Source organism: Macrobrachium rosenbergii, chromosome 13, assembly GCF_040412425.1.
Source record: "Macrobrachium rosenbergii isolate ZJJX-2024 chromosome 13, ASM4041242v1, whole genome shotgun sequence".
Classification (NCBI taxonomy): Eukaryota; Metazoa; Arthropoda; class Malacostraca; order Decapoda; family Palaemonidae; genus Macrobrachium; species Macrobrachium rosenbergii.
Genome location: NC_089753.1, coordinates 13924807 through 13941021, shown reverse-complemented (window position 1 = coordinate 13941021; position 16215 = coordinate 13924807). Strand labels below are relative to the sequence as shown.

The 16215-nt window shown below is 36.0% G+C and overlaps 2 protein-coding genes across 3 annotated transcripts in view; one reads left to right on the top strand and one right to left on the bottom strand.

Moving 5' to 3' along the window:
• LOC136844724 (glutamic acid-rich protein-like) overlaps positions 1–3778 on the bottom strand; it is a 95060-nt gene extending 91282 nt beyond the window's left edge. The window contains exons 1-2 of the mRNA XM_067113961.1: positions 3716–3778; positions 3345–3371 (exon numbers count right to left, since the gene is read on the bottom strand). Coding sequence (XP_066970062.1) covers positions 3345–3371; positions 3716–3778 — 90 coding nt within the window. The remainder of the gene's footprint in view (positions 1–3344; positions 3372–3715) is intronic.
• Positions 1–16215, top strand: part of LOC136844923 (uncharacterized) — a 647158-nt gene that overhangs the window by 169408 nt on the left and 461535 nt on the right. The window lies entirely within an intron of this gene.

The window sequence follows — 16215 nt, the reverse complement described above, 5'->3', positions numbered from 1 at the left end:
CTTAAGACGACGGCTTCAATTTTCCATGATTTCCAGCTCAAAATTTCGAGCTTTCTTTTGCTGATTTAGCAGCTTTACAAAAGCTTCTTGCAGCCTTAAATCTCGCTCTTTACGTTCGCCTTGTCTAGACTTAAGAAGGCTTCTTGCAGCCTTAAATCTCGCTCTTTAAGTTTGCGTTCCTGCCTATCTTTAGTCACCAACTTGTTTGCAATTCGTTTCTCATGTAATTCTATGCTAAGTTTCAGTAGCTTATCTTGATTTGTGTCGTCATTCAAAACTTCAGCCTTTCGGTGGACAGCAAGGATCTCTAGCCTGCTGCCTCCTTAGTTAGGTGGTTTAGGTTTTGAGTGTCAGCAGGTTTTCAGGTGTTGACACCACAGAATCAGAAGAGATGCTGGGGGTTGAGACATCTGGGAAAGGTAGAGAGAGGTATTCTCTCACAGAAGTCTTGTTCGACTTCAATTGAGTCTTGTTCAACTTCAATTGTTCTGTCTGGATACGCTGCCAAAGGAATATGGAGCACTATCTAATAAACATGATCATTGAAAGGCTGTCAAATTGCGAGCTTGTATCAAAGACGATGTTTCATCTAACAAACTCCTCAAAGCTTTTAAATTTAGCTAACAAGTTTTCAATATATAAATCTTCCAACACCTTTCCTCCAACAGGATAATTACTTTTCATTATAGCCACGCAACATATTTGTTGGGAATTTTGCTCATTTCATCACTGAATTTAGCTCAGGTAAATATATGATTCAACCAAGCTGTATAAACATGCCCGCGATGATGCCAGCGGGAAGATAATATGTTAGTCATGTCATTTAGATAATTCTTCCTTAATTTCTTGACCGATGAAATAATATAAAATCTCAATATTCCTAATTATCTAGCCCAAACGAATGGCATGATCTTCATCTTTAGATTAATAAATTTTTTGCGTATTTTTCTCTTCAATGAGGGCGCCGAAAAACGTTTTGTGTTAAAGAAAGCCTAGCTATGGTACGGAGAGATCAACTTCATCGGGAGAATCTTGCCAAGAGTGGCCGATATTGTCAGGTCTTTTACAGTATAGATTTTCAATCATATATCACGAAGTCAGGGCCATTTGATGCACCAGTGGAGAATATCGAAAAAAAGGACAACTCAAAGCATACGGATAAAACACGAATGGCGTCTGCCACCAAACCGTAATTCCTGCATGAATGTTTTGATATGGCCATACTAAACACGTGTTCAGATCTTGTTAGCTGAACTCGTATTTTTTACAAGTTTTTATAAAACTAAGACCAATTGCACGAGGAGGTTTATCTCAGAAGCCATGGCGAGAGTCGAAACGTCTTGATGTGACAATCCTTCAAGAGATAATGAATGTATATATCGGTGCCTGTATCACAATCACCGATTACAAACCAGTTGTGACGAAGCATCAAGCCCTCTCCTTATATATGATTCACATAAATATAATAAACAAGTCTTGTTTTAACGCCAAAGGTCATCCAAATGACTCCTTTTGAAGGAAATCAGTATCATCCCAGCCGAAAGCTTACGAATAAAAAAAAAATATCATTCCCTCAGGCTTTGAAGAACAAATGACTCATTTTATCAAAATCAGATATCACGTGACTTAAAGCAGCTCAGGCCTTGACCTAAAATGTTGCCCTAAGCCACCCAGATCATCCACCATGCTTCTTGTTAGGTTTCTTCTCACAATCGCCATCTTGTTTTGTCTCCATGACCCACCTTCACTTCCAAAATCCTCCTCCTCCTCCCTCACTAACATCATCCTCCTCCCTCCTCCTCCTTCTCCTCCTTTTCCTCCTCCTCCCTTTTCCCCATTCACTTTCGCAGAATCGAAAGGTTTGTTTTTGTTTTTTAAAAGAGAATCTTTAAAGGCCATTTCTTTGGTTATATAAAAGAAAACTATCAACGATGTCAGTGTGAGTAAGATTCCAACAAATTCTCGAGCTATATCTAAAAATTAAACCTGATGGATTACCAAATCAGAATGTTTTCATCCATAAACCGTTTTAATATTAATTACTTTTCGCAAAACTTGCCGTAACGTATGAAAATTTGAGGTTTTTTCAAAGTGATATTGGAATAATAATTTAAAATTAATTGCTTTTCCCTTTCTGTTGTCATGCCCCCATTTAATTTTCTTAAACGTATATGGTACGAAAATGAACAGGAAGAGATCCAGTCACCGTACCTGCTAGAGAAATCTATATGGTCTATTTCTTAGGAAGCGGGGAGGGGAGAGCTCTTGGCTCTGACCACTAAATGAGAGAGAGAGAGAGAGAGATGCCAAGTCAAAATTCATGGCCATTTGAAGCCCAGAAGAGTTCTGATTTTTGAAATATCATGAAAATGCGAGATGGTCAAGACTTTTATTTTAACAATAAAGATTTTGTTGGAATTTACTCACCTGACTTTATGTAATTTGCTACATATCATAAAGAGATCCAGTTTGTTTGATAGATTAATGGAAAGCCATTTAAATCTTCATCGTATTTTATTTTTTTAAAATTATAAATCTTGAGTATTATCGTTGCTGCTCAACTAAGAGCATAAATTTCAGAAACAAGGGAAGACGACATTCTGAGAAGTTTAAAATATCCATAAATATGATTCATGGAATTCTCATCGGATTTTTCAAGTTTTAGGATTGACATATGTAAAAGAATTTTTCTCCAACCCTTCATAACTTCGATGTATATTAGCAATCAGTAAAAGTACTAATTTTTTTTCTTGAAGTTTGCGCTCAACTTTGTCCTGGAGCGTTAAACATGTTATGTACTAAACTTAATGGAAGACGTACAGCGTTTTGGTTTTATATGGAGACAAGTCTTTCCACTCCGCAGTAATTTTTCTAACGTTTTTTATCGAATTCTTTATTGATTATATCTCTACACTTATTTATTTTCGCTAATTTTTGTAAGGGCATTTATTTCACTTATTCACGCCTGGAACACATAGCAGTTATCTGAGGAAGTTGCTTCGCAGGTTAATATTAGACGTCTTCGTGGATGTGTACGTGGAGTAACATTATCGCAGTAATAGTAATCTCGCCCCTGCTGTTGAATGTGACATTTTCTATGCAGTTAATGGCAAATTGAAGCATGGCTGTCAAGATTGAATGTGACTCTGGTAGAATTATCTACGCAGTAAAAATAATGAGAATCCTCATAAGGAAGCAGTGAATCATAAACGAAGGGCAGCCAGGCTTCCCATGTTAATCTTACTCGTGATACGACATCGGTTTCTTGTCAGTCACCTGACACAATGCAGGAGGCAGCTTTACCGCATTCCATCCTCCAAACACACCACTATTCTTACTCAAACCTGTATCCAAACAGGTATCTTGGCTAACTATAGAGGAGACTCCACCAGATTTTAACATGCCAAAAATGTCTTGGTGTTTACATGGAACCTAAGGCACCCCTAGTTTAGGAAAATATACTATTTAATAAAATGACCATAATGTTTAAGCTTATTTTTGTTTAACACACTGGACATGACCTAATACAACAGAAAACTACTAATACATACTGTACAATGGAGATGGACTTAATGCCACAAAAACTAATTTAGTGTACAATGGACATGACTTAATACTACACAAACTAATACTGTACAAACACCTACAACTTAAGACGACAGGAATTTTTTAATTTCAAAATTTCGAGCTTTCTTTTGCTGATTTGCAGCTTTACCTCTGCTTCTTGCAGCCTTAAATCTCGCTCTTTACGTTCGCCTTGCAGCCTTACCTCTGCCATCCTTACCTCTGCTTCTTGCAGCCTAAATCTTGCTCTTTGAAGTTCGCGTTCTGCCTATCTTTAGTCACCAACTCGTTTGCAATTCGTTTCTTGTAATTCTACGCTAAGTTTCAGTAGCTTATCTTGATTTGTGTCGTCATTCCAGTTGTAGCCTTTCTTTGGACCAAGGATCTCAAGCCTGCTGCCTCAGAGTTTCTGGTTTTAGGTGTTTTGAGTGTCTGCAGGTTTTCAGGTGTTGACACCCTGGAAGAGATGCTGGGGTTGAGACATCTGGGAGAGGCCAGAGGTATTCTCTCAAGAAGTCTTGTTCGACTTCAATTGAGTCTTGTTTTAACTTATCAATTGTTCTGTCTGGATACGCTGCCAAAGGAATATCAGAATTACTATCTAATAAACATGATCATTGAAAGGCTGTCAAATTGCGAGCTTGTATCAAAGACGATGTTTCATCTAACACCTCAAAGCTTTTAAATTTAGCTAACAAGTTTTTCATATATAAATTTCCACGCACCTTTCTCCAACAGGGATAAATTCTTTTCATTATAGCCACGCAACATATTTTACAACTTTTGCTCATTTCATCACTGAATTTAGCTAACACAGGTAAATACTGATTCAACAGCTGTATTAAGCATCCCGCAATGACCGATGCCAGCGGTTAAAATAACATACTAACATAGTCATACGATGATTTAGATAATTCTTCCTTCAATTTCTTGACCGAAGAAAAAAAGTGGTTGAATTCATCCGTCTATCTCTGCCCAAACGATCGGCATGATCTTCATCTTTAATAAGTCACGCTCTTTGTGCGTATTCGTTAAAAATGGGGGCGCGATACCGTTTTGTGTTAATAAGGTAGCTATGGTGGGAGATCAACTTCATCGTCGCATTCCCAAGATGTGATATTTTCAGGTCTTTTCACAATGGCGAAACCTTCAATACCCCTATCACGAAAAAACGGTTGAGCTGCCTCATACACGAACGGCCCTGCACCAGTGTGAGAATATCGAAAACCTGCCAACTCGGCATTTGGCGGATATTTCAGTTTTACAAAAAATATCTGCCATATGCCGTAATTCCTGCATGTTACTTTAGTTCCACTACTAAACACGTGTTCCTTTCAACTGAACTTATTTTCAGACAAGTTCCCGAAAACTAAGACGAGGAGGTTGATGAAGCCATGGCGAGTCCACGTCTTGATGTGACAATTTCATAGCACAGATAATGAGCTTCCACCAGCCAAGCTCCCTGCCTGTATCACAATCACCGATGATACAAACCAGTTGTGACGAAGCAAGTCAAGTCCAGGGTTGCCAAATGTGACGGACTAAAACCCGCCAGACAAGCCTTCAAAACCCGCAATTTCAGCCCAGAAACCGCTAGATTTTTGAAATATCATGAAAATGCATGGAACTTTTATTTTAACAATAAAATAATTTAATTTACTCACCTTTTTGACTTTGAAGTTGGGCATATACATCCAGAGATCCTTTCGTATCCTTATATATATATAATCTATTCTTGTAAAGATAAAAAAATTTGATCATCGTCATCCTCAACTAAAGTTGAAATTGCAGTGACTGGAGATGTCGAGTTTGAAGAACCTGAATACGATGCACTATATGCAGCCATCGTGCCAATTTTTTCTAAGACGCTTTTAGGAATGACATATGTATGGCAATTTTTCTCCAACCTTTTAAGGCCACTCCTAATAGCAAGAACTGAATTCACTGATTTCAGACTCAATCTATTTCTCAATTTGTTTTTAATAATGTTATGTTGGCTAAATAGTCTCTCAACCTCGGCATTTGAGTGTGGCAATGATAAGATGCCAATTGCTATTTCATGCAATTCCTGAAATGGATTACAATCTGATGCATCTTGGTAGTTTCCTACTTCGATCCAAAACTTTGCTGTGGATTTCTTTTCGTGCCACTGTACTATTGTTAAGTTGCGCCACTGATTTTCAACTTTTTCAATGTTTTGAAAATTACAGCCAAATATCTCTGCAATCTCAGTAATAGGATCTTTAATTTGATTTAAACACTCATGAACAGAAAAGAGAGATATTTTCCGTAATGCCTCAAAGTTATCTGGAAGTCTATTTCTTAATTCGCTGCATAACTTGACCACAAATGATATGCAACGCTGACGAATGTTTCCTTGAACCTCAATTGCAATTTGAGATTCCCTGCAAACCTTTTCAAATTCATATCCCAGGTATGCTCCAGGATCTATGTAAGAGGAGATATCAGTCGTTAATGGATTAACTCTGGCTGTGGGGATCGTTACTTTCTTGCTTAATGAAATGATAAGATTTGATAGATCAAGCAGAAGTTTCACTGAGTCTGTGTTTTCGCCTTGAAATGTTTTCATTGTCCGTTGAGTCTCTTGCAAAATGGGACGCATGAACAGGAGGTATAATTTATTAACAGGATCGCTGTACATAGCAAACAATGATTCAGCAGTGTAGCATTTTTCAGAGGACCTTGTAATTTCAAAATGAAGCTTTAGCTCGTCCCATTGAGATAAGATACGTGTTACCGCTGGTTCAATAGAAAGCCATCTCGTATCACATACTCTTGGTATTTGAAGCGGGTGTTTACCGTCATTAATTGTTGCAAAGAGCTGTTTGTACATCAGCTGTCTTTTGGACGAATGCCCAAACCAGTTGTATGTCTCTTTAACAAGAAAATCAAGATTTCTCGGCAGAGTTTCTGCTACGGAATGTGATAGAGCTAACTGAATAGAATGACAAACACACCTTATCATGAATAATTTAGGCAGGCCAAATTCCCTTTTCAACAATTCGCATACACCATTATTTAAACCTGTATTTACACTTGCATTGTCTACCCCTACGCCAAGTAGTTTCTTTGGATTAAGATCAACATCTTCGAGAAGTTTCTTGATCGCACATACAATGCTCGCTGCTGTTCCAGATTCAATTTCAACAAGACCTAAGTGTGTTGATATTATTTTCTGCAACTTTTGGCTGAAGTACCTAATAACAACTCCAAGTAACTTGACAACACTTATGTCTGTAGATTCATCAATTATTAAACTATATTTAGCATCACCAATATCTTCTCGCAAGCACTGGTTAAAATGAGGTCCTAACACATTCACTATCATTTCTTTACACTTCGTTCTGCGCATTTTTACATGTGGTGCTTGTTTACTGTCACGGAAAGCCTTCCTGCTAACTTCTACAACATGGTCGGTAGTTAAAAATGCCGTGTGTTCTGCAATAAATAAAGCTAATTGTCCTTCAGCCTCATTAGTTGCATATTTCAGGGAATGGTCAATATTTGTGAAATTTATTTTTGACTGTCGTGCACTTGAAAACGGTTGAGCTGCTCTTACATGTTTAGTAGTGCGAGCATGGCTACGTAAGTCACTTAGTTTGGCAGCCATTTCAGTTTTACAAAAAATGCAATATGCCTTTCTTTTACTTTTTTCCACTGGCTTTAACCAATCCTTCAACAAAGGAAAACTTTCCCAGCATTTCCTGTAAGACTGAGGGTAATTTGGACCCATTTCTGTGGAGGGAAACACAATTCACAAGTGAAAATTAGATAGCACAGTGACCGTTCCACCAGCAACCTATGCTGAAAACTATAGTAGTACCAATCTATGGTGAGGGTTTAGGCGTGTCTAAAACCGAAAACACACGTTGCCATATCTTTGGGTTTAAGTTCTTTGTCGATAGTTTCAGCAGGTGGCTGAAAAAGCCAAAAATATTGTCAAAGCTCTGGATTTCTTACTAATCCCCAAGGGAAACTTTACCCTAAGGTCAAAACCTACGTCTATCTTATCCTCCTTTCAGAGTCTGGTGAGGTGGGGGGATACCCACTCCAATTGTCTTAGAAGGGTTCCTGGTATAAGTTTATTTTCCTTTATCAGATAAATATTTATCATATGGTGTGTATTGGTATTAAAACTTCAGAGTTATGAAACAGTTCCTTTATTCTTCAATTAACTTATTTATTAACAAATGAGACAAAACTAAAGGGAAATCACGGATGCCATGATAAACAAACTAATTCAATTTCTTGATTTTTTCAAAACATTCAAGTAATAAATACAGTATCTAAAATAATAATGATGATTTACACTTTATTTAAGCTCAGAATATTCACATTTAAGGTTTACAAAGAGATACAGAACAGCGTATATCGACCTATAAATAAGAATGATATATATATATATATAATTATAATTCAGTTTGTGATCATAAAATGTACTTGTGTATAAATATAATGGTTTAAAATGTTTATGTAAATATATTTTAGAATGACAGCGATATATAGACGAGAGAGATTTTAAGAGGACTTTCATCAGAAGACCCTCAAGACTTATAATGAAAGAGTCAATATATTTATCTTTTAAGATACTCCTCATCAGAAGACCTCAACAGAAGAAAGACTTATAATTCAATATATATATCTATCAAAATATCTTTTGCTGCATCTTCCACTTGCAACTGCTCGGCGTGTCTTCATTTTCTGCCAATTTCCAGGTGTCACAGTATCCAGAGTTTCTTTTAGTAAGTTCCGATAGATTTGTCATCTTAAAATTGTTTCGTTTCGCTAAGAAACTTTTCACTTGGCCCCAAATTAGTTCTCTCAGGTTGTATTGGCAATGGTAGGGGAGGAAGCCAATAATTTCATGCCCATTTTTCTGCTGCAATTTTATCTACGACATACGGTCTTTTGTTTTAACAGAGTACTCCTTTACCATCTCTAAAAATTGACTTTTCAACATTTTCTCCGTTGGTTTCGCACCTTTAGAGATGAGCTATTCTGTAATTACTGCCTTTTTGCTTGACATCGTTGGTAATTTTCTACTTTCCTTGAATGATATATAGCATTATCCATCACAATAACTGAAGCTGGTGGTATGTTCAAGCAACTGGCAACGAAACCATTCTTCAAACACTTCGTGATTCATTTAACGGTGATAATCACCATCATTTTTTGCAGTGAATGTAAACTCAGCGTTTGGAATGAATTACCTTCATGCAGAGCCTGCATGCAGAATTATAAGTCGGCCACCTTTTCCTGACGGCACTTTAATTCCAGAAGCATTCTCGGATTTATTATCTTTCCAGCATTTTTGCAGTATAATTTTGATTAACCCAAGTCTCATCCAGATAAATTACATTTCGTCCGTTCTCTTTGACTGTTTTGCATTTTTTCTAGGAATCTTGTTCGCAAGCACTGCACGTCATATCGTTCCATCAAAAATGTTTACCATCGAGGTTTGCCAAAGTACTGAAACCAATTTCTTTCACTAGTTTTCTTGGGATTCTCCACCACCTTTGAATCCCGTTCTTCACCCTCATTTCAGACAACATTTTGTTAATGGTTGGAATTTCTTTCCTCTCGTAACATTTGAGAATCATCCGATAAGCAAACATTTGTCAAAGTCATCCAAACCAGTCACAGTTTTGATCTTTTCCTCTTCTTTATCTCGTAAACTGGGTTACCAAATAATTCTTGCGACTCTCGGCTTCTTTGCATATTCGTTCAACAGTAAGCTTTACTGACTTTTGTTGCCTCAGCTGTACGAAGAGTTGCATTCGCAACATTAGTAATGGGTCCTCTGTTCTGTTTCTCCATTGTGAAGTATCTTACACATTATTATGAATAATGACTGGAGAAACTTGACCATCCATGACGACAATCCTTAATGACAACTCAGCCAAATCTGCGCCTGGCCTGATTTTATAATAAAAGTCAATCATTTATGGATCAATGTATTCATTTCAGTTACAAACTGCTCCTTTACCTCATTAAAAATGTTAATAGACTGATGTTTGGCAACTCCAGACCGATTTCAATCCTAACCAACCACAGTATTTGATTTATTTTTTTCATCTTATCCCCCAATATTTTTTCATATTCAGTTGACTGTTGTCTTGAAACAAATACACGAGAAAAAATAACATCAAAGATGGAAAAACAATTTCATATTCAAATTTCTCTATTTACAGAAAAGTTCAGATAACCAACATCTTTTAAGCATTTAATCACACACACACACACACACACGCACACACACACAATCTTTGAGCTTCAACTATGTTTGCATCCGCTAATTTTCACCTTCACCATAAAGGACCCAGCTTATAAGGTTGGCCATTCTTAATTAACGAAGGGTTTATTGTTTCTTAACTGACAGATACAGATTTCAATACTTGACCTGAGAATCGAGATTATAGATGTGGCAACATGTATGCCATGTTTCTCATATATGATATTGAAAAACTTTAAAATATTGATCATTAACAACTGTATACATAAAAATCATGTTTGAGTAAATATTTCAGAGTAATTCCCTTCAGTTTTGTTATATAGCAACGACCTATATTCCATAGAATTTTCCTTAGGATGGAAGTTTGGCAACGCACGTAAATGACTTTCGTCCCAACAAAACCCTCACCATAGATTGGTACTACTATAACTGTTTTAATTTGACCAAGTGATGCCTCACCGGCGACGACGGAAGTCAAGGAATATTATTTTGTTTTTCAATTTCTGTCCAAGTAGTTAACACGTGATGTGCTCTAGGGCAGATTACTGTCTCCTCCTTTCAATCAGAGGAAAAACACAGGAGTTGTCACTACAGGCAAAACTAAGTTTTAATGAAGGATATATTTAGTCCAAATCTGAATGCATCCCTTAAATACATCTGCTCTGGACTTGAGTCAATTAAGTCAAGGATTAGGGTCACGGTGGGTGGCTGGGTGCTTAGAAAAGCCGCAAGGCAGATTAAACCCCTTTCTGTTGGGTTTATTGAAAAGTTGCTAGAAATGTCGATATTTTCAGCAGAAAGTGGCTGAAAAGTTGCTAAACGAAAATATTGTGACTGAATCACTCGAAAGAGCTAAATCTAGCTAAAGAATGGCTAAATTGCAGATTTCTCATCTTCATATGAAACTCATTATCCAGCCGGCTGTCTAAAAATTGATTAGGAGTGAACCAAAACAAGTTAAAAACCTTTAAACTACTCAATCCTTAATTGATAAAAATTCTTCATTAAAAGTGGTGGTATATCGCCAGACTGTCTAGTGGTCACCGTTTATAGGATTAATGCCTTTGGTTGTTTTGTCATCTTTTATCCACAATGGCCTTCTGCCATAGTCTGGCTCTGACTATAGTTCGACAGATCTAAACTGATAGATTGTTTACCTCTTGAGAAAAGCGCTGCTGCCACTTTCTCTCTTAACCTTTAAATCGTCCCCTTCTTAAGTCTTCAGCCATCTCCCAGTAGGCAATATTTGGGACAGTACTCAATGGAAGTGACCATATAAATCCTAATCCGTTAACTCCATCCCCATTCCATTTGGTTATTACTTTGAGACTATATTTATTGTTATATTTCTTATGACTTTTACCTGTAAATTTTACCTACATTACATATCTTATTTGATGATCTTTTTCATTAAAAGTAATAAAAATCTGTAATTACCATTTATTGTCTTATGACATTTTCATATAATCTCGTCAGTAGAGTACCTTATATTTATTCTTTTTTTTTTTAACTTTTCCGTCTGCCATACTATCCATTTCCTAAACAAGTTTGTAACATTTTGCATTTCATTGCCCCGTATTTTAAGTTTCCCTAATCTTCATTCATCAAGTTATGATTTACTTTAGTTTCATTTCCTTTTTCATAGTATATTTTATCTTTAAAACCACACAGTATTCTGCCTTATTCTCTCTTGACTACAATTTATATTGATCTCCATTCTATTTGGTTATAACTTTTAAGGTTGTAATATTCTCTTATGTTTTTATAATGTATACCTTTCAAGTTTTGCATAAAATACATGGCATTTATCTAAAACTGTTTTGCATTTAAAGTAAAAAAAAAATCAACCATTACTATGCATCATTTCTTATGACATCTTCTGAAAAATATATGACATAAGAAATGAAAACATAGTGTAAAAAAAAATACTGATTATAACTCATAAATCTAATGCATGTAACAATTTTTACTTTTTATAAGGTTGTTGCACAAAACTCATCATTGGGAGAGAAATAATTTATTTACAGTAATTACCACAGGAATTGCAATAATATGATTATATACAAAATGTACATTAGCGAAGAATCTTCGTCGTCAGATGACCTTAGTTCAATAACGAACCAGTCAATATATTTATCGATACAGATATCTTTTGCAGCATCGGCTATTTGCAAATTTTCCCAATGTTTAACTGCATTTTGCCCAGTTTCAGCCGTCACTGACTGAATTGCTTCTTTGACGAGAGGTTTAAGATCAGCCATTTTAAAATTGTTTCTTTTGCCACATAGGTCTTTACTTGGGCCCAAATCAGTTCAATGGGTATTGTATTCACAGTGATATGGATTAACCTAACCACTTGATGTCCATTGTCTCGTGCCATTCTGTCTATAACATAATCTTTCTGATTCCATACGACAGTGATTTGACCATTTCCAGTAATTCACACTTGTTCAAATTATCCCTTGAGTTGCTCCCGTTTCATTCTTTAGCCACTCCTTCATAACGTCTTTTTATCTGCCATTGTCGGAGGTTTGTCAATTCGTAGGGAATGATATGTGGCGTTATCCAAAAAAGATCAACGATGGCGGTATATTTGGAAAAAGTTGATACTCGGTGAACCATTCTTCAAACATTTTAGAATTCATTTGATGGTGGTAATCAACATCATTTTTAGTATACAAACACTGTCTGCATTTTTGTACAAATCCTTCCTTAATGGTTCAGCATGCAGAATGATGAGTCTTTTTCCTCTTGTACGTGTGTTTGGACTCCCGTTGCTTTTTTGAATTCGTATCCATCCAGCAATGATTCACTGTATAGTTTGATATAAAAGTTTCAATCTATTTTATATGACACCGAAAAGACCCTTCTCTAGAATGATTTGATTTTCCTTAGAAATGCTGTTCTTGCACGCCTAACCATCTCCAGAATATATTCCAAAAGAAATGGTTTTCAAATCCCTTTCCGTATTTCAACCCATTTCTTTTTAAAATTATGACGAAACATAAGATTCGCATGGGTACTTCCACTGAATTCGTATATTCTTTAAATTCACACAGGATTTATCAAGATTGGGTTTTTCTTCTCTGACATGAAATTGCGAGAGGACAATTCTCCGCAAAGTGCATTTATCAAAATCGTCTATGTTCGTCGAGCAGGTTTTGACCTTTTCCGTTTCTTCTTGTTGCTGAACGGCGGGTTGCATCATTTTCCTCAAAACTCTCTAATTCTTTGCAACAACGATGAATGGTATTTCACCTCGCATTTGTTGCCTCAGTGGCAACGGAGACTGCTCGCGATAATCAAGTGGACCGCCATTCAGTTTTTCTGTGACGAAGTACTTATAAAACTGAATAAGCCATTTAACGTCGGGCTTTTCCTGGCAGATGACCGCTTGGAAACTCTTCAATGATCAACCGTATCACAGCGTTTTTCTGAAGAATGAATTAATTTCACTACTGACTATTATTCTCCAGGAAACTAAAGGAAGAAGTCATTCTTTTTGGCGCGTAATTAAGTTCAGCTAGACCGGGCGGTCGGGCTTATCAATGGTAGCCTTCTCCAAGAAATAAACGCCATGGTTTAATAATCCCACATCCATATCAAATGTCAAAATGGTTACAAGAAAAAGTGGCAAATTTCGAAGCATTTGTCACATTTATAAATGCTGATTTCCCATCTTATTTACAAATAAAATTAAAATCCACAATATGTGAACGTGTACATACATCAAAACATGTTAAAAACTTTAAACTACTCATTTATTGAATCTGGGTTATAAAGTAAAGGTATTAAAAGACTGGATATGGTTCGAGATGGACAACAGGGTTCTTACCAAAAATCCACAATCTCTCAGTTTAGACCTGTCGGAACTAGTTCGATTTCAGATCTAAACTGATAGATTGTTACCTCCTGAGAAAAGGGCGATGTCATATGACAAATTGTCTTAACCTTTAAATCGTCCCCTTCTTAATCTTCAATTACACTGTCCCAGTAGAGCACAGAAAAGGGATCAGTACTCAATGGAAGTGACCGTATAAATCCTAATCCGTTAACTCCATCCCCATTCCATTTGCATTACTTTGGAGACTATATTTATTGTTATATTTGCTATGATTTTACCTGTAAATTTTACACGCATTACATATCTTATTTGATGATCTTTTTCATTAAAAGTAATAAAAATCTGTAATTACCATTTATTGGTCTTTGACATTTTCATATAATCTCGTCAGTAGAGTACCTTATATTTATTCTTTTTTTTATTTAACTTTTCCGTCTGCCATACTATCCATTTCCTAAACAAGTTTGTAACATTTTGCATTTCTGCCCCGTATTTTAAGTTTCCTAATCTTTTATTCATCAAGTTATGATTTACTTTAGTTTCATTTCCTTTTTCATAGTATATTTTATCTTTAAAACCACACAGTATTCTGCCTTATTCTCTCTTGACTACAATTTCATTGATCTTTCTATTTTGTTATAACTTTTAACAGTTGTAATATTCTCTTATGTTTTTATAATGTATACACTTTCAAGTTTTGCATAAAATACATGGCATTTTATCTAAAACTGTTTTGCATTAAGTAAAAAAAAAAAAAAATCGGCATTACTATGCATCATTTCTTATGACATCTTCTTCTGAAAAATATATGACATACAGAAATGAAAACAGTGTAAAAAAATGTACTGATTATAACTCATAAATCTTAATGCATGTTTTTAATTTTTACTTTTATATGAATTGTTGCACATAAACTCATCATTGGGAGAGAAAATAATTTATTTACAGTAATTACCACAGGGTACTCAATAATTGATTATATACAAAATGTACATTCTAAGAATCTTCGTCGTCAGATGACCTTAGTTCAATAACGAACGAGTCAATATATTTATCGATACAGATATCTTTTGCAGCATCGGCTATTTGCAAATTTTCGGAATGTTTAACTGCATTTGCCCCAGTTTTTCGTCACTCACTGACTGAATTGCTTCTTTGACGAGAGAGTTTAAGATCAGCCATTTTAAAATTGTTTCTTTTTTTTTGCCACATAGGTCTTTTTACTTTGGGCCCAAATCAGTTCAATGGGATTGTATTCACAGTGATATGGAGGTAACCTAACCACTTGATGTCCATTGTCTCGTGCCATTCTGTCTATAACATAATCATTTCTGATTCCATACGACAGTGATTTGACCATTTCCAGTAATTCCACACTCTTGTTCAAATTATCACTTGGATTTGCACCCTTATTCTTTAGCAACCTTCCATAACGTCTTTTTTATCTGCCATTGTCGGAGGTTTGTCAATTCGTAGGGAATGATAATTTATGTTATCCTAAAACAAGGATAGAACAATTCAAGGTATTTATTTGGAAGAACATGATACTTGAACCATTCTTCAAACATTTTAGAATTCATTTGATGGTGGTAATCACCATCATTTTTAGATTCAAACACTAAAGTCTGCCATTTTGTACAAATCCTTCCTTAGAGCCAGCATTGCAGAATGATGAGTCTTTTCCTCTTCCAGTAGGCTGTTTCACTCCGTTGCTTTTTGAATTACGTATCCATCCAGCAATGATTCACTGTATAGTTTTGATATACCAAAATTTCGTCTATGTATATCACTGCATCACTCCCTTCTCTAGAATAATTTTCATTTTCCTTAGAAATGCTGTTCTTGCACTAACCACATCAGGCCGTTCCAGAAGAAATGGTTTTCCGTCCACTCTTCCGTATTTAAAACCATTTCTTTTAAAATTATTTTTCAAAGATTCCTTACTTCACTAAATTCCGTATATTCTTTGGTTCGACAAAAAATTTTTATCAAGATTGGGTTTTTCTTCTCTGACATAGAAATTGAGTAACGAACAACTCCAGCAACACCTGCATTTATCAAAATCGTCTCATGTTCGTCAATGAGTTTTGACCTTTTCCGTTTCTTCTTGTTGCTGAACGGCGGAGTTGCATCATTTTCCAATCAGACTCTCTTGCCTCTTTTTGCAACAACGATGAATGGTAGCTTCGCTCAACTTTGTTGCCTCAGTGGCACAAGAGAACTGCTCGATACATCACCAAATGGACCGCCATTCAGTTTTTCTTCAGATTGTATTTAAACGTAATAAGCCATTCGTCGGGCTTTTCCTGGCAGATGACCGCTTGAAACTCTTCCATGATCAACCGTATCAAGCGTAACTTTCTGAAGGAATGAATTAATTTCACTACTGACTATTATTCTCGGTAAACTAAAGGAAAGAAGTCATTCTTTTTGGCGCGTAATTAAGTTCTCAGCTAGACCGGGGTCGGCTTATCACAAGGGTAAGCTAACCAGATAAACTTCATGGTTTAATAGACTTGGCCCACCTTCATATCGCCTGTCAGGTTACAAGAAA